General features: G+C 42.9%; 2 protein-coding genes across 3 annotated transcripts in view; one reads left to right on the forward strand and one right to left on the reverse strand.

Annotated features, from left to right (window-relative positions):
• Positions 1-2,857: 2,857 nt before the first annotated feature.
• On the forward strand, positions 2,858-11,376 carry SYPL1 (synaptophysin like 1). Of its 2 annotated transcripts, none has more exons than XM_070754682.1 (6): positions 2,858-2,953; positions 3,046-3,117; positions 6,973-7,091; positions 8,068-8,272; positions 8,409-8,597; positions 10,870-11,376. In XM_070754682.1, the coding sequence occupies exons 2-6, from the start codon at positions 3,049-3,051 to the stop codon at positions 10,996-10,998; spliced, it is 711 nt and encodes a 236-aa protein (XP_070610783.1). In that variant the 5' UTR covers positions 2,858-2,953; positions 3,046-3,048; the 3' UTR covers positions 10,999-11,376. The 2 variants fall into 2 exon arrangements, with proteins under 2 accessions (XP_070610783.1, XP_070610784.1); XM_070754683.1 differs by having other exon boundaries at positions 2,884-2,959.
• A 741-nt stretch (positions 11,377-12,117) lies between these two features.
• Positions 12,118-18,558, reverse strand: part of CDHR3 (cadherin related family member 3) — a 49,580-nt gene continuing 43,139 nt past the window's right edge. Inside the window, 2 exon segments of the mRNA XM_070754697.1 lie at positions 12,118-13,737; positions 16,086-16,361. Of these exon segments, the coding sequence (XP_070610798.1) occupies positions 13,523-13,737; positions 16,086-16,361 (491 nt within the window). The 3' untranslated portion in view covers positions 12,118-13,522.

Consider the following 18,558-nt stretch of genomic DNA (forward strand, 5'->3'; position numbering starts at 1 on the left):
TTTGTGTGTTTGTTAAAAAAAAGACTTTTGGCTACTGTTTAGTAAACTTCAAAATAAGATTGTAAAGACCTTTTTATTACAAATCATTCATTAAACTTCAGTTTTCCTTTATCGTTTGTCACGTACATAGAGAAATCCTGCCTGATTAAAGCAGACTTCTTACATCATAAAATATACCATATTTTTCAGAGTATAAGACGCACTGGAGTATAAGACACATCTTAGGTTTTTTGGGAGGAAAATTGTTCTGCCGGTGTGTTTCAACCGCCTGTAATTACAGGGTAATTAGTCCAGGAAGACACACACCACACGATAAAAGGAAAACCCAAACGTTTTTATAAACAGAAAAACAGAAACAGCTCCCTTTTTAAATGTCAAAGGGATTTTCTGGTACACACAAGGCACAGGTTAAATGCAATCCAATTGCTCACCCAATAACTGGGAAATTGAGTCGAATTCTAAAGTCCAGAGAGTCCACACACAATCTTGAACAGCACAAAAACCACGATCTTGACGAAACAATGAATCAGATAAACTGCCACAAGGCTAAACCAGCACGCTGTTCTTTTTATCTGTAACACTAATTACAGCAGCCCCACCCAACCACAGGTGGCCTCATTTTCTCTTGTAATAATCCTTCAGTTGTTGTCTCCTAGGCATCACTCTACAAATGGGTGGATGTGTCATTAATTCTTGTTCAGAATCCAAGGATGATACAGATGATTGATCTCCTCCCGGGCTGTCTGCCAAACTCCCCTCTTCCCTGTCACTCACGCTTCCTTGGTCAGAGGAGGCTTCGTTGGCAATTTCCATTGGGAGCAAAACAGGCCTGAAGCATGTGGATGTTTCCCCCACATCCACCTGCACATTCCTTGGGGCAGGAGCTGGGCCAGAGCTAACCACAACAGAAAATAGGGAAAAGAATCTGATTACCAGGTATTCATCTGGCTAGCATCCTTAGTGTGGTCAGCTTCAGCACATTATTTTATCCCCTGGTTAGGGCTTTAAAAAAATTATTTGTAGGGAGTAACAATTAAAAAGCTTGCAAGCCAGTAAGAGCTGGAAACATCATTAGCATCTGGAAAGAAACAGTCTGAGCAAGTAGAGCAATGGAAAAAACCCTGCAAAGACTTAGGGCTTGGAAAATATTATTTGCAGAGAGTAACAATGAAAGAGCTTGCAAGCCAGTAAGAGCTGGGAACATCGTTAGCACCTGGTTAGGCCTGGAAAGAAACTTATTCAGAGCAAGTTAGAGCAATGGAAAAAACCCTGGAAAGACTTAGGGCTTGGAAAACATTCTTTGCAAAGAGAAACAATGAAAGAGCCTGCAAGGTAAGAGCTGGGAAGATTATTAACCAGCTAGTTGGGCTGGGGGGGGGGGAAGCTACATTCAGAGTATAAGATGCACCCTAATTATCTTTTAGGGAGGAAAAAGGTACATCTTATACTCTAAAAAATATGGTAATCATGATATTTAAAAAAAAATAAAGGGAACACTTAAAGAACACAATATAACCCCAAGTAAATCAAACTTCTTGGAAATCAAACTGTCCACTTAGGAAGCAACACTGATTGACAATCAATTTCACATGCTGTTGTGCACATTCAACTTTGTACAGAACAAAGTATTCAATGAGAATACAGTAATACCTCATGATACCAACTTAATTGGTGCAAGGAGGAGGTTCGTAAGACGAAAGGTTCGTAAGATGAAACATTGTTTCCCATAGGAAACAATGTAAAGTCAATTAATCCGTGCAACCAAAAAACCCCCGCAAAAAAACGGCTTTCGGCGACTGCTGGGAAGCTGTGCGGCTGTTTTAAAAGGTGACAGCCGGCCTGGGGGGCTTCCCAGCACCCCCCCGAACCCGGGGTTCGGGGGGTGCTGGGAAGCCCTCCAGGCCGGCTGCGACCTTTTAAAAGAGCCGCGCCGCTTCCCATCTGTCTCCTGAAGCCGAACGGCAAAGCCGAACTTCCGCGTTCGGCTTCGGGAGACAGCTGCGAAGCGGCGCGGGTGTTTTAAAAGGTTGCAGCCGGCCTGGGGGGCTTCCCAGCAACCTCCCGAACCGAACCCGGGGTTCAGCAAAATTTTGCCTCTTCTTACGAACTTTGTTCGAGTTACGAACCGGCGTTCGGGAGGCTTCTGGGAAGCCCCGCCGCCCGGCTGTCACCTTTTAAAACAGCCGCGCGTCTTCCCAGCAGTCTCCGAACGCCGGTTCGTAACTCGAAAAAAGTTCGTAAGAAGAGGCAAAATTTTGCTGAACCCCGGGTTCGTATCACGAGTTGTTCGTAAGATGAGGGGTTCGTATCTTGAGGTACCACTGTATTTCATTCATTCAGATCTAGGATGTGTTCTTTGAGTGTTCCCTTTATTTTTTATTTTTTTTAGCAGTATACTTCAAAAAATATGGCCACGAATATGCTGGTGGGGGAATTCTGGGAGTTGAAGTCCATGCCTCCACTTCCTGCATATATCTTAAAGTTATAGGCAGGGGTTCCTCCTCTGTTATCTATTTTTCTAGAGCAGCACTTCAGAGTTTGCAACTGCTCCAGCAATGTCCTGTTTCATGTTATACCTGCACATGGGGGGGGGGGGGGGTGTTGGACTCGATGACCTCCAAGAACCCCTTTCAAAACTCTGTTATTCTGTATATTCCACTGATCTTCTATCAGGCCTTTGTGAGATAAAGGAGAAGAATGCAAGGCAGCAGGTTCTATAGGACCAAAGAGGGAGTAGGGGGTTGGACTAGATGACCTCCAAGAACCCCTTTCAGAACTCTGTATATCCCACTGACCTTCTTCCAGGCCTTTGTGAGATCACAGTTGTGGGGAAGGAGGAGAATGCATCTCATTGGCTGAGGGACGTGGGCGGAGCCCAAGGCAGCAGGTTCTATAGGACCAAAGAGGTCCACCTTCCTGCTCCAGGGAGTAGAGCCCTTGGAGACAAGGCTGAGTTGAGGTTCCATCTTGATCCCACCATCTCTTGTTGGGTCCCACCAGCTCTTCCTTGGGTTTAATCCCTCTTCCTCCTCCTTCTCTTTGCAGAACATGAGTGACTTTCACCTGGACTTGAGTCCCCTCAAAGAACCTCTAGGTTTCATCAAACTCCTGGAGTGGGTGAGTTGGGTTTATTTATTTTATTTTGTTTGTTTTATTTGTCAAGTATAGGATGGTAGTTTATACAAACATGACATAGAAAGTAATGATAAAAAAAAGACAATAGCACTTTGGTTGGAGAATAGGTTGGAGAAGAACTTTCATGCATGGCTTCCTTTGAGGAGGACTTCTGCAAACTATGGTTTGTTTGTTTGTTTGTTTGTGTGTGTGTGTGTGTGTGTGAATATGAACCCCAAAGTTGAGGTTTTGCAAGATGTCCTGAACCTCAAAAAAAAAAAAAGCAAGCAATTGTAAATTAAGGCTTTTGCAAACTTCTCCTTTGGGGTAAATTCAGAAAATTTGTATTCCTTCAATTTTAATTTGGAATCCATGGTGGTAAGAGATAAATTATATTATTATAATTTATGTTTGGTATGTATGTGCTGTTTGGTTTTTAATTATGATAGGGTTTTTAGTTTTTTAATATTAGATTTGTGCCATTATAATATTGTTTTTATCGTTGTTGTGAGCCGCCCCGAGTCTTCGGAGAGGGGCGGCATACAAATCTAATAAATTATTATTAAATTATTATTATTATTATAAATACTCCCTCTTGCAAAGCTTTAGTAGAATACAATAACCAAATGTTGCTAGGCCAAAAAAGGCTGTGAGGCCTGTAGTTTTTCTTTCTTTCTTTCTCTGCTCCAGAAATACTATAGTTAGTTTCTCTTCTGTTATAAACATCTTTCTTTTGCTAGGCCCTGGTGTAAGTAAAGTTTATTATTTATTTCCCTGTCTTGTCTATATAAAATCCCATTAGATTTGGAACATTTATTCCAAGGGGAGTTTTCTCTTTTGCAATCGGCATGATTAGGCATGGCTCCTAATTCAAACTGTTAAAGTTAAATAGTTAACTTTAATTTAAAGTTAAATTAATTTCCCCATTTGTTTATTTGTTTGCTGGTGAAATTTCTCGTGTTGTTGTGCTGCTACTCCAGGCATCTTACAACAACAGGAGTAACAGTAGCAAAAAGAAATAGAACAATAGAATTAAACAGTGAAAAAGAAAAGAATGGAGAATAGAGCGATAGGATAATAAAAGACGCAATAGCAGGGTACAAAGGGAGAGTAGGACGTTAACTGTCAATTTAGTAGCTACTACCTCCAGTGTGGAACCAACCTCTAGGAGTTTGTTGGTATTTGTAAAAGCTTAAAACTTAGAACATGGTGTCAGCCTACATTGTGTTAAAATTGCTGCACCACACTGCCTTTTTCTATTTTATGGTTGCAAAAGGTTGCATCCCACAACCTTTTCCTATTTTATGGCTGTCAAATATTTCGGACAAAATCCAAATTACTTGTGCGGCCCCTACATGCTGAGCTCTTACTGGATTGCAAATAAGCTGGGATCCTGAATCAGGATAAGCTGTGGTGTGTCGCAGGGCCTGATAAACCATAAATAATGGTCTGTAAGGCCATAGGTTAGCACATCCACCAGGTTGAGTCAGAGCCTCACAAAATCACAATCTAGCACAATCTGTTGTATGAATTAGCACAGAGCAAATTCCTTGTGTGTCCAATCGTACTTGGTCAATAAAAATTCTATCTTTTAATTTTCATTCTGGGCAAAGAGCTAATATGCAAAGTCATTTGATAGGAAAATGGAATCCAATTATCTGCAAAATCCAGGTTAATAATAAAAACTCCGGCAAAAATATCTGAGTTTTGGGGGGGGGAACTACACTTCAACACTATTCTTGTTCCCCCAAAAAATAAAAAATACACTATTCTTATTCCTGATTTCTACACCTGAAAGGGCATTTTTTTAACCAAATGGGGCTGAGTTTACATCACATTTTAATAATAATAATAATAATAATAATAATAATAATAATAATAATAATTTATTAGATTTGTATGCCGCCCCTCTCCGAAGACCCGGGCGGCTCACAACAACGATAAAAACAATATTATAATGGCACAAATCTAATATTAAAAAAACTAAAAACCCTATCATAATTAAAAACCAAACAGCACATACATACCAAACATAAATTATAATAAGCCTGGGGGAAAGGTGTCTCAAATCCCCCATGCCTGGCGGAATAGGTGGGTCTTAAGTAGTTTACGGAAGACAAGGAGGGTGGGAGCAGTTCTAATCTCCGGGGGGAGTTGATTCCAGAGGGCTGGGGCCACCACAGAGAAGGCTCTTTTCCTGGGGCCCGCCAGACGACATTGTTTAGTCGACGGGACCCAGAGAAGGCCAACTCTGTGGGACCTTATCGGCCGCTGGGATTCGTGCGGTAGCAGGCGGTTCTGGAGGTACTCTGGCCCAATGCCATGTAGGGCTTTAAAGGTCATGACCAACACTTTGAATTGTGACCAGAAACTGATCGGCAGCCAATGCAGGCCACGGAGTGTTGTAGATACGTGGGCGAATCTGGGAAGCCCCACGATGGCTCTCGCGGCTGCGTTCTGCACGATCTGGAGTTTCCGAACACTCATTAGGTTCAGTGATTTTGCGTGACTGGGTTTTAACCATGGTTTATTGGGCAAAATACAACTGGCTGGCTTGGTACCGCCACCTGAACTATGGTGTTTAGGTTTACATGATGCTAAATCAAAGCCCAGCAAAAGGAATTATTGTGTAATAAATTGTGGAAAACTAGTCCCTATTACAGGTACCACTAGTCCTCCATGTACAACCACAATTGAGCCCAAAATTTATTTTGGTGAGACAGCTGTTAAGTGAGTTTTACCTCTTTTATGACTTTTTTTGCCACGTTTGTTAAGTGAATCACTTCAGTTGTTAAATTAGTAACATGGTTGGTTTAATAAATCTGGCTTCTTCATTGATTTGTCAGAGAAGATCGCAAAAGGGGATCACATGACCCTGCAACCGTTATAAACAGGGGCGGATTCCCATTACCGCTGCTACCGGCGCACTGGGCACACAGTTTTGCTTCTGCATGCGCGTCCCAGCGTGTATTTGCTTCTGCGTATGCGCAGGAAGCAAAATCTCATGAGGGGATGCGGAAGTGTGTGAAATTTCAACGATTGTTTTGCTTCCGCGCATGTGCAGAAGCAAAAAATCACCAAAATTTCACACACGCATACGTCCCCTCATCGCAATATTTTGCTTCCTGCACATGCACAGGTGTGTGTGGGCGCAGGAGAAGTCAAGCTTCTTTCGCTACTGGGGCGCCGTCTTCAACTGCAACCCGTTACTGGTCATAAATACGAGTCAGTTGCCAAGCGTCACGTCACCAATGTTCGTAATTGTGAAAAATGGTCATAAATCAGTTTTTTTCAGTGCCGTTGTAGCTTTGAACAGAACTGTTATAATTTGAGGGCTATTTGGATTATTTTACCTGCGATATTTATGATACCAGAGCATTACTTTACCTCAAAAAGTATGATACTTTGTGATATTTATGATACCAGAGCATTATTTTACCTCATAAAGTATAATACTTTGTGATATTTATGATACCAGAGCATTATTTTACCTCATAAAGTATGATACTTTGTGATATTTATGATACCAGAGCATGATACCATGGTCTTTCGAGACTGAAGGATGCCAATATAACCTCATAAATTATAATCTTGGCTGTTTTTAAAAATATTTATATTTAAATAGTTAAATATTTCTTTTTTATGCACCCCAATTCGTGCCTGTTGGACCTGAGAATTTCTTGTTTGCGGCTTTGTTTTTTTTTTAATCCCACCTGACATTTAATTTCATTTCTTGAGCCTTTGAATTAAAAAAAGAAAACTGTGATTTTGACAAGCGGGCCATTCTTCTCAGTTCCACATCTTCTTGCCTTTGCGAATTAAATGCTAGAATCAGGATGTTGTTTGTTTTTTCCACAGATCTTTGCGGTGTTTGCATTTGCTTCTTGCGGAGGATATAAAGGTGTCACCACACTTTTGGTTACCTGTCACGGCGTGGTGAATAAGACAATAACAGCCTCTTTTACTTATCCTTTCAGGTAAGTTCCTGGGAGATTGTATCTGTGGATCCTGACAGGATATTGATTGCAAATAGGTTTTTTCCATTGTATCTTGTCCTTACGTCGCTTTTTAGCCTTCTCTGTCATGGACATTTCTGAGAATCTGATTTGATTTGATTATTTTATATCTCTCTGTCTCTTTGTCTCTCTGTGTGTCTGTCTCACTCTCTGTCTCTCTCTCTCATCTCACTGTCACTCTCTCTGTCTCTCTCACTCTGTCTGTCTCTGTGTGTCACTCTGTCTCACTCTTTCTCTGTCATCACTCTTTCTGTCTCTGTCTCTGTCACTGTCTGTCCCACTCTCTTCGTTTGTCTGCCTGTCTGTCTCTGACTTTTTCACTCTCTTGTCTGTCTCTTTGTCTCTCTGTGTGTGTTTCTCTCTCTATCACTTTGTCTCTGTCTCTCTGTTACTCTCACTGTCTCACTCTCTGTTTATCTGCCTATCTATTTGCCTATTTTGATCTGTCTGTCTGTCTGTCTGTCTCTCCATCCTATCTCTCTATCCTATCTATCTATCTATCCATCTATCCATCTATCCATCTATCCATCTATCCAGTAGTAAGTTCTAAAACCCTTTACTACCAGATTGTTCCCAAGACACTTCTCCACCGCCAGTGTTACTGGTTCTTAGAACCGGACCAATCTCTTCCTCCCTTTCTACTTCCTCTTTTACCCTCTTCAACCTTTCCAAAGTATCTCCCCTCTCAAATTTGCAGAATGGTATTAAATAATTTCCTTAATTATTCCCCCCAAAAGAAGAAAATAGAGTTGTTATTATTATTATTATTATTGTTGTTGTTGTTGTTGTTGTTGTTTTGTTGTTGTTATTATTAGTATTAATGCCTTTCTAAATCTTCAGTAAATCTTTTCTATATAAGTAAGAATATGAATACGAATAAATAAATAAATATAAATCTGGATAATTCACGGACGTTCCCCAACTTCCGTTTGTGCAGGTTGAACACTGTGGTATTCACTCCGCCGGATCCCAACCGCTGCAATGGCACCTGGACGGATGTCTACCTGGTGGGCAACTTCTCCTCTTCGGCCCAGTTCTTCGTCACCTTCGGCGTCCTCATCTTCTTCTACTGCATGATAGCCCTGGTCTTTTACCTCGGCTTTATGCATTCCTATCGGAACGGTAGCAATTTCCCAATGATCGTAAGTCGTTCCGATTCAGGGCAGAAGATAAAAAAGACTGCGTTGTTATGAATGTATGTTTTTAAGGTGGAGAAATTTTTTTAAAAAAAAATATTATACCAGAAACTGATCCAAGGTCACTCTCTTTGGCTTCCAGGATTACGTTTTCACTCTCTGCGCTGTCTTTCTGTGGTTAGCCAGTACGGCTGCCTGGGCAAAAGCCTTAGTGGATATCAAAATATCGACCGGTCACCGTATTGTGGAAGAAATAGCGGCATGCAAAATTGCCGGGTCCTCCTGCATGTTCGCTTCGGTGACCAGCATGGGAAGCCTGAATGTGTCTGTGGTATGTACGGCATGTGGAGCATGGTTTAACAGTGTGTGTGAATTTATTTATTTATTTATTCAATTTTTATGCCGCCCTTCTCCTTTAGACTCAGGGCGGCTTACAACATGTTAGCAATAGCACTTTTTAACAGAGCCAGCATTATTGCCCCCACAATCCGGGTCCTCATTTGACCCACCTCGGAAGGATGGAAGGCTGAGTCAACCTTGAGCCAGTGATGAGATTTGAACCGCTGACCTTCAGATCTAGCAGTCAGCTTTAGTGGCCTGCAGTACAGCACTCTACCTGCTGCGCCACCCCGGCTCTTATAACTGTTCTGATAAGAAGAGAATTTTTATTTATTTATTTATTTATTTATTTAATTTAATTTAATTTATTTAATTTATCTATCTATCGATCAATCTATTCATTTATTTATTAGATTTCTATGCTGCCCCTCTCCATAGCTCACAACAATAATAAAACAGTATATAATAAACAAATCTAATATTTAAAAAGTATCTAAAAACCCATTAATTTAAAACTATTCAACGCAAGCATACCATACATAAAACTATATAAGCAAGGGGGAAATTTATTTATTTATTTATTCGATTTTTATGCCGCCCTTCTCCTTAGACTCAGGGCGGCTTACAACATGTTAGCAATAGCACTTTTTTTTTTAACAGAGCTAGCCTATTGCCCCCACAATCCAGGTCCTCATATCTCAATTTCCCCATGCCTGACGGCAGAGGTGGGTTTTAAGGAGTTTGCAAAAGACAAGGAGGGTGGGGGCAATCCTAATCTCCGGTGGGGAGCTGGTTCCCGAGGGTCGGGGCCACCACAGAGAAGGCTCTTCCCCTGGGTCCCGCCAAACGACATTGTTTCTTTGACGGGACCCGGAGAAGGCCAACTCTGTGGGACCTAACCGGTCGCTGGGATTCGTGTGGCAGAAGGTGGTCCCGGAGATATTCTGGTCCGGTGCCATGAAGGGCTTTATAGGTCATGACCAACACTTTGAATTGTGACCGGAAACTGATCGGCAACCAATGCAGACTGCGCAGTGTTGGTGTAACATGGGCATACTTAGGGAAGCCCATGATTGCTCTCGCAGCTGCATTCTGCACGATCTGAAGTTTCCGAACACTCTTCAAAGGTAGCCCCATGTAGAGAGCGTTACAGTAGTCGAGCCTCGAGGTGATGAGGGCATGAGTGACTGTGAGCAGTGACTCCCGGTCCAGATCGGGACGCAACTGGTGCACCAGGCGAACCTGGGCAAACGTCCCCCTCGCCACAGCCGAAAGATGTTTCTCTAATGTGAGCTGTGGATCGAGGAGGACTATAGCTCAAGGTTGAACTGTGGTGCTCCCTGAGCTGGGGTTGGTTTTTTGCAGACATTTCATTACCCAATTAGATAACATCATCAGTTCTAGAAAGGAGTGGGGTTCGTGGAGAATGAGGAGGAAGAGAAGGAGGAAGGAGTGAGGGTGGTTTGGTGCTTTCTTTTATTTATTTATTGGACTTACCAGAGTATAAGACACACCTTAGTTTTTGGGGAGGAAAATAAGGAAAATAATCTGCTTGCCCAGTATTCATCTGGCTAGCATTCTTAGCCAGCACATTATTTTATCCGTTGGTCAAGGCTTTTAAAAAACTTTATTCGGAGAGAGTAACAATGAAAAAGCTTGCAAGCCAGTAAGAGCTGGGAACATCATTAGCAGCTGGAAAGAAACATTCGGAGCAAGTTAGACCGATGAAAAAAACCCTGCAAAGACTTAGGGTTTGGAAAACATTCTTTGTAGAGAGTAACAATGAAAGAGCTTGCAAGCTGGTAAGAGCTGGGAACATCGTCAGCACCTGGTTAGGGCTGGAAAGAAACATTCATAGCAAATAAAGCAATGAAAAACAAACCTATAAAGACAGGGTTTGGAAAACACTCTTTGCAGAGAGTAACGATGAAAGAGCTTGCAAGAGAGTAAGAGCTGGGAACATCGTCAGCACCTGGTTAGGGCTGGAAAGAAACTTATTTGGAGCAAGTTAGAGCAGTGAAAAACCCCCTGCAAAGACTCCGCATGAGCGGAAGCCAAATTTCACGCAGCGGCACGCATGCGCACCAGCACACACAACCTCAAATTTACTACCACTCTATAGAGTGGCCCGTATCGGCAGCAGCCCACCACTGCCCCCCGATGTAGAATGTCTTTTCATTGTCCCCCTTCAAAATTGTGTAAAGTACCCATTGGTTTTCCCCTGATTAACACCAAACTAATCAAGACCCCTCTTATTCTTGCAGGTTTTTGGCTTGGTGAATATGATTCTGTGGGTTGGAAACGCCTGGTTCGTATATAAGGAGACTAGTCTACACAAAGCAAACAGCAATTCTCCAAAGTCAGGATTCTACCCACCAACCTCAGGAATCTGAACAGTTAATAAGATTTGTGCTCAAAGGGTCGCCGTTTCATTGTGTTGACAAGTTTGAATACACTGTATTTGAAAACATTTTTACGATTAACTTTCACAAATGTACAATTTGGAGGGGGGCCGAAAAAACACCAGAGTGTGTAGGTAAGAAATGAGTTTTTTGAAAGAATGTATTAACCTTAAATGAAAAGAATTTAATAACCTTAAATTAAGCTTGAGTCAAATGCTTGGACAGCTTGTCATCGTAGAAAAGAATTTTTGGGCCACAACACATTTCCGATGTGATGATTAAAACTGCATTTGACAATTCTTGGCCTGTATAATCATACTCACGTTGTACTGTACTTAACGTTTTGTCATAAAGAGAGACTTAAAATAATGGTTGTGCATTCTGTTGAGGGGTTAGGATTTGGACAAATTCGCTGCCTGTTTTAAGAGTTGCCTGATTTAAAAAGTTTTCCACTTACAAACCCGAGCCTCCACAACTGTAACCGGAAAAGGCAGGGAGAAGCCTCCATGGGGCCTCTCAAGGAATCTCCTGGGAGGAAACAGGGCCGGAAAAGGCAGGGAGAAGTCTCCATGGGGCCTCTCTAGGAATCTCCTGGGAGGAAACAGGGTCGGAAAAGGCAGGGAGAAGCCTCCATGGGGCCTCTCCAGGAATCTCCTGGGAGGAAACAGGGCCGGAAAAGGAGGGGAGAAGCCTCCGTGGGGCCTCTCCAGGAATCTCCTGGAAGGAAACAGGGCCGGAAAAGGAGGGGAGAAGCCTCCGTGGGGCCTCTCCAGGAATCTCCTGGGAGGAAACAGGGCCGGAAAAGGAAAGGAGAAGCCGTGTGCTTCAAAATTAAGACGAAGAAGCTCTTCTTAAGATTGAGGTTTTTTGACAATTGATTACCTGATTACAGCGTGGATTTTTCTCAGCTCACGATATTGGCCTTACATATACACACAGAGATTAACAAGGAGCTCTGTCATTAAAAAGTTGATCTAACTTTTTAATATACAAGAAAAATGATGTTAAATTCCTTTAAAATTACATGACTGACAGCTATTAAGAGCTACTTTTCCACAGCTCTGGTGAAGACATTTCAAATCCATCTTGAAGGAGATGATGGTAGCAATATGGATTTAAAGGATAGTACTTTATTTTGTCAAAATATTACACCTATAGAAATTTTTTTGGGGGGGGGGGGATAATTTTTTTATTTTTCTCCAACATACAATAAAACATACATAGAGTAATAAAAAACAGCAGACTGTAGAAATCCCCCTCCCCTCAGTTAGGATATTATTTGAGTTAGATGGGGACGTTGAGGACTCTATATTAGATGCAAGAGTCAGAAGAATGAGAGCCAGGCATGAATATCTCTCTAGAAGGGGGTCTAGGCATTGAATATCTCTATGGTATTCTGCCGGGCTCTCTGATAGGAGCCTCCCGAAAATTCAAGGGTACAAATTTCAGACACACACACATTTGAAAATTCAAAACAATGTTCTTTATCCCAAAATTCAAAATAAACTAAGCACTCTTTTTGTATTGCAAAGAGCACTCGTCCCAAAACAACCGGGTAGTCTTAAGCAGTCATTAAGTAGTTAGCTAGCAACTGTGAAGAAACTTCACACCCCTTCTTCTTCCAAGGAAGTGAGACACACACACACACACACACATTGCTCTGCTTTGTTTTCAAAGGCATGAAAAATCAACAAGCAAAGTCCAGAAACCAGCAACCCAGGATTCCTGACGAATTGCGATCAGATACTCTTTCACAACGGCCAAACCCACACGCTATTTATAGCAGCAGCCCTAATTACTGGAGCCCCACCCAACCACAGGTGGCCTCATTTTCTCTTGTAATAATCCTTCAGTTGTTGTCTCCCATGCAACACTCTACGCATGCGTGGATGTGTCATTAATTCTTGTTCAGAATCCAGGGATGATACAGATGACTGATCTCCTCCCGGGCTGTCTGCCAAACTCCCCTCTTCCCTGTCACTCACGCTTCCTTGGTCAGAGGAGGCTTCGTTGGCAGATTCCATCGGGAGCAAAACAGGCCTGCGGCATGTGGATGTCTCCCCCACATCCACCTGCACATTCCTTGGGGCAGGAGCTGGGCCAGAGCTAACCACAACATATGGGATATGTGACCACACCCAGGCTGATGGGAAAGGGAGTAAGACAATATTTGGCATGGATGCCATATCATCAGAACTGAGCTGTGTCTGCTCCATTGGATTTTCTCGCCTGTGTTTTGCTAAAGCCTTGAAACTTCCCTGGGATTGTGTGCGAGCACTTTGTCAAACTAGAAGAGACAATTAATGGAAGATTTATGATTCTTTGCTGGCCAATCAATAATTCCGGCTAATGAGGGAGATGCAACCGAGATCACATTGTATTTCTGAAACTTTGTTTGATAAAACAAGAGACTTTCTTTGCTTTTGAATCGCAGCATGAATGGGTCACGATTCCTAGTAATTAATGAGGACAGACAGAACAGGTTACAAATATTTTTGCATCTGGTTCTGATTTTTTAAGACTGGTTTTGATATTTGGGATATATTTTGGGAGAAGGGATGGGAGATCTCCGTGGGGTAGTGGGCGATGGTGATGGGTTGCTTGGGCGTTCCTCGTTGGCTTTCTGCAATTTTAGGTGACTGCTCGGAGGAGCTTCTACCGTTTTGTCTAAGGCTGTTGGTCCCAGGTGGTTGGGTCTTCTGGTTTCATCTTCCTTTTGGAACAGGTCACCTGTTTGGTTTTCCAAATAGAAATTTTTATTTTCTCCAGCATAGAATAAAAAAACAATACATTAAGTACAAACACTAAAAACCTACTTAGAGTAAAACATACATAAATAAATATTTTCTTTTTCTATTAATCATTCAATGGTGGCTTATTTTATTCCTTTAAAAAAAAATTCTATAGAACTTATTTATTCATTCATTCATTCATTCTATTCATTCTATTCATTCTATTCATTCTATTCATTCTATTCATTCTATTCATTCTATTCATTCTATTCATTCTATTCATTCTATTCATTCTATTTATTTATTTATTTATTTATTTGTTTATTTATTTATTTATTTATTTATTTATTATATTTGTATGCCACCCCTCTCCATAGACTCAGGGGAGCTAACAACAATAATGAACAGGATATGACAAATCTAATGTTTAAAATAATTAAAAAACCTTATTTAAAAACCAAATATACATGCAAACATGCCATGCATAAATTGTATAGACCTGGGGGGGGGGAGGAATAGTTCAATGCCCCCATGCCTGACGACAGGGGGTGGGTTTTAAGGAGCTTACGAAAGGCAAGAAGAGTGGGGGCAATTCTGATCTCTGGAGGGAGCTGGTTCCAGAGGGTCGGGGCCGCCACAGAGAAGGCTCTTCCCCTGGATCCCGCCAAACGACATTGTTTAGTCAATGGGACCTGGAGAACCAACACTCTGAATTGTGACCGGAAACTGATCGGCAACCAGTGCAGACTGCGGAGTGTTGGTGTGACATGGGCATACTTATATAATATTATCAGATAAAGAAGACCTCAAAAAACCCCAACAACAATCTTTTCCCCACCTTACATTAAAGAATTACATTGCATCAGTATAAACAATATCAAACTCTATATTATGCCCATCTTAATTCAAACTTTCTACATTAGATTAATTAATCCAATAACAACTTATCCTGTAATTACTAGAGGTTCTATATACAGTGGTCCCTTGACTTTCGCGGGGGATAAGTTCCAAGACCGCCTGCGAAAGTCAAATTTCCGCGAAGCAGATATGCTCCCTTCCTTCCTCCCTCCCCCTCCCTCCTCCATTCCTGGTTTTACTTATCCCCAGAACCTGCAGGGGCAATGGGGTGACAAGCTGGGGGCTTTGCTGCGCTCGCTGCCGGAATCTCCCTTGACTGCGGCAGCTCAGGGTCAGGGCAGGGGAAGGGGAAGCTCAAGGCAAGAGGGATCCAGGCCAGGACTCGGAGCCAGGATTCCAGGCCGCTCAGCTGGGCGGTCGGACGCTACCTCTAAGGGAGACAGTTTAGGTGGGTGGGGGAAGAACAGGCAGCAGCGGCGGGTGGCAGTAAGCGACGGCAGCGGAAAAACTAGTTAAAAAGAGGCTTCAAGTGGAGCGTACCAACGCTCCGAGAATTAAAGGGGAGGGATCGGGAGGCTGGGATGGAAGCAGAGCTTTGATTTAAAGAAGCAGGGCAGCTGGGATGGATGGGAGGAGGAGAGTTAAAACGCACAGTATTGTATATCAGGCGGTTGTGGGGAAAAACATGGTGTTCAAAAAACCCACAGAGTATTTTTTCCATTAATATTTTTTAAAGACCCGTAGTATAGCCCTTCCGCAAAAGTCGGACCCGCGAAAGTCAAGGGACCACTGTACAGTGTTCCCTCAATTTTCGCGGGGGATGCGTTCCGAGACCGCCCGCGAAAGTCCAATTTCTGCAAAAGTAGAGATGCGGAAGTAAATACACTATTTTTGGCTATGAACAGTATCACAAGCCTTCCCGTAACACTTTATTTAAACCCCTAAATTACAATTTCCCATTCCCGTAGCAACCATTTAGATTATTACTCACCATGTTTATTTATTAAAGTTTATTAAAAAACATATTTATTAAAGTGGACGAAAGTTTGGCAATGACATATGACGTCATCGGGCGGGAAAAACCGTGGTATGGGGGGGAACCGTGAAGTATTTTTTAATTAATATTTTTGAAAAACCGTGGTATAGACTTTTCGCGAAGTTCGGACCCGCGAAAGTCAAGGGACCACTATACAGTAGTACCTCTAGATATGAGTATAATTCGTTCCAGAAGGGAGATTGTATGTTGAACAACTCGTATCTGGAACAAATGGCTTTAGACTTTGTTTTTCCCCTCCAAGATAACCAAAAGCAAGGATTCTTGCGCCACCTAGTGGACGCTCGGCTCGTATCCCGAATTTGAGCTCGGGTCTGGAACAGAAATTTCTCTCTCCTCGTGGCTCGTATCTTGGAATACTCGCATGTGGAGCAGCTCGTAACTAGAGGTAATACCGTATATCTAAAACAAAAGTACTTCTTATCATATATCACCTGTCTTTGGAGGTTTCGTCTCCTTAAAGTCTCCTTGATTATCAGCAGGCTCAGTTTCTCCTTTGGCTTGATCCTTTTCGCCACTTTTTGGAGATCTCGGCTTCTGTTTGAGATTCCGCTCCCCATCATTAGTGGTAGCTTCTGCTTTACCACTCTTGGGAGGAGGAGTTGTGACTTGCACAACAGGGTCCTTCGCTTCAACCTTGGCAAGAACATTGGGGTCCTTCCATCTCCGTGCCCCGGATTTTGAGTTGTATTCATACACGTTGCCAGTGACTGCGGAAGAAAGGATTAATTTGAAATTTTCATTTTTCAGAGTAGAAGGGATGCAGGGGTGGTTTTCAGCCCGTTTGCACCGGCTCATCTCCATTATCAACCCGGATAAGACGGAGTGGCTGTGGGTTTTGCCTCCCAAGGACAATTCCATCTGTCCGTCCATTACCCTGGGGGGGGGGAATTATTGACCCCCTCAGAGAGGGTCCGCAACTTGGGCGTCCTCCTCGATCCACAGCTCACATTAGAGAAACACCTTTCGGCTGTGGCGAAGGGGGCGTTTGCCCAGGTTCGCCTGGTGCACCAGTTGCGGTCCTATTTGGACCGGGAGTCACTGCTCACAGTCACTCATGCCCTCATCACCTCGAGGCTCGACTACTGTAATGCTCTCTACATGGCGCTACCTTTGAAAAGTGTTCGGAAACTTCAGATCGTGCAGAATGCAGCTGAGAGAGCAATCATGGGCTTTCCCAAATATACCCATGTCACACCAACACTCCGCAGTCTGCATTGGTTGCCGATCAATTTCCGGTCACAATTCAAAGTGTTGGTTATGACCTATAAAGTCCTTCATGGCACCGGGTCAGAATATCTCTGGGACCGCCTTCTGCCGCACGAATCCCAGCGACCAGTTAGGTCCCACAGAGTTGGCCTTCTCCGGGTCCCGTCAACTAAACAATGTTGTTTGGCGGGACCCGGGGGAAGAGCCTTCTCTCTGGCGGCCCCGACCCTTTAGAACCAACTCCCCCCAGATATCAGAGTTGCCCCCACCCTCCTTGCCTTTCGTAAGCTTCTTAAAACCCACCTCTGTCGTCAGGCATGGGGGAATTGATACTTTCCCTCCCCCTAGGCTTATAAAATTTATGCATGGTATGCTAGTATGTATGATTGGTTTCTAAATTGGGGTTTTAAATTAACTTAAATATTAGATTTGTTTACATTGTACTACTATTGCTGTGAACCGCCCAGAGTCTGCGGAGAGGGGCGGCATACAAATCTGATTAATAAATAAATAAATAAATAAATAAATAAATAAATAAATAAATAAATAAATAAATAAATAAATAAATAAATTTCCGTTAACGGATCGCCGATCCCACCCATAGCAGTTGCAAACCACTACTGGTGTGTGTGTGTAATTTAACAACACACACACCAGTAGTGGGTTGCAGCTGCTGTGGGTGGGATCGGCGATCCGTTAACGGAAATGGAGATGTGCGCGCATCTCTGCACCCCCAAGGCGGGAATGTCGCGGTTTCTAAGTAATTAAAGTCCGTTAAGACCTTAACCCCGCGGAGGCGATAGATGAAAGTCTTTAATCATTTGTTCGAAACGAGATTTCTTTTATTATAAAATAGAAAATAAAACATGTCTCGATGGACAACGTAACAAATATGTCTTACATGACGGTGGATAGAAAGAGAAGAGAGAACAATGAGGAAGAAGAAGGAAGTGATGTGAGATTTGGCAGGATATTACATCATAGTATCTTAGTAAAGCACACATAGTTAACTCTTTCATTAATGAATGTCTCTGGGGCTGGCAATTTTTCAGCGTGACAGGGAACGTGTGCGTCCATGTGAGATTTGGCTTCTGTGCATGTGCATGTGCCAGAAGCGAAATGAGTGAGGATGCTCTCGCGCCTGAAATTTCACCCAATTTCTGGGTTTTTTCCTGGTGAAACTCGCCAAAATCTCACGCACACATCATCACGCGAGATTTAGCTTCTGGTGCATGCGCAGAAGTCAAATTTCGCACGAGGACATGCACACTCCCGCTGGTCTCCGGAAGCATTCCGGTAGCAAAATATAGGAGCCCCCACTTGACACACCCACCCTGGGGTGAGTTCCCTCCACTTCGGACAAGATCGCCCAAACCATTAGTGACCTGCTGGTGATGTAATTTTGGCATCATGGATCTGGTTCTTTCTGTACTGGTCCACACTTGCCGCCATCTTTTTTTCTGAATTTTTCCGCCTCCGGACTTCTGTTGCCAGCGAAGCACCCGTTTTTGCACTGCTGGGATTCCCCTGAGGCTCCCCTCCATGGGAAACATCACATCTGGACTTCTGTGTTTTTGTGATGCTGCAGGGGAATCCCAGCAGCACAAAAATGGGCGCTTCGCTGGCAACGGAAGTCCAGAGGTGGGGTTTCCCAGCGAGGGGAGCCTCAGCGAAATCGCAGCATCGCAAAAACACGGA

Source organism: Erythrolamprus reginae, chromosome 6, assembly GCF_031021105.1.
Source record: "Erythrolamprus reginae isolate rEryReg1 chromosome 6, rEryReg1.hap1, whole genome shotgun sequence".
In the NCBI taxonomy this organism is placed as follows: Eukaryota; Metazoa; Chordata; class Lepidosauria; order Squamata; family Dipsadidae; genus Erythrolamprus; species Erythrolamprus reginae.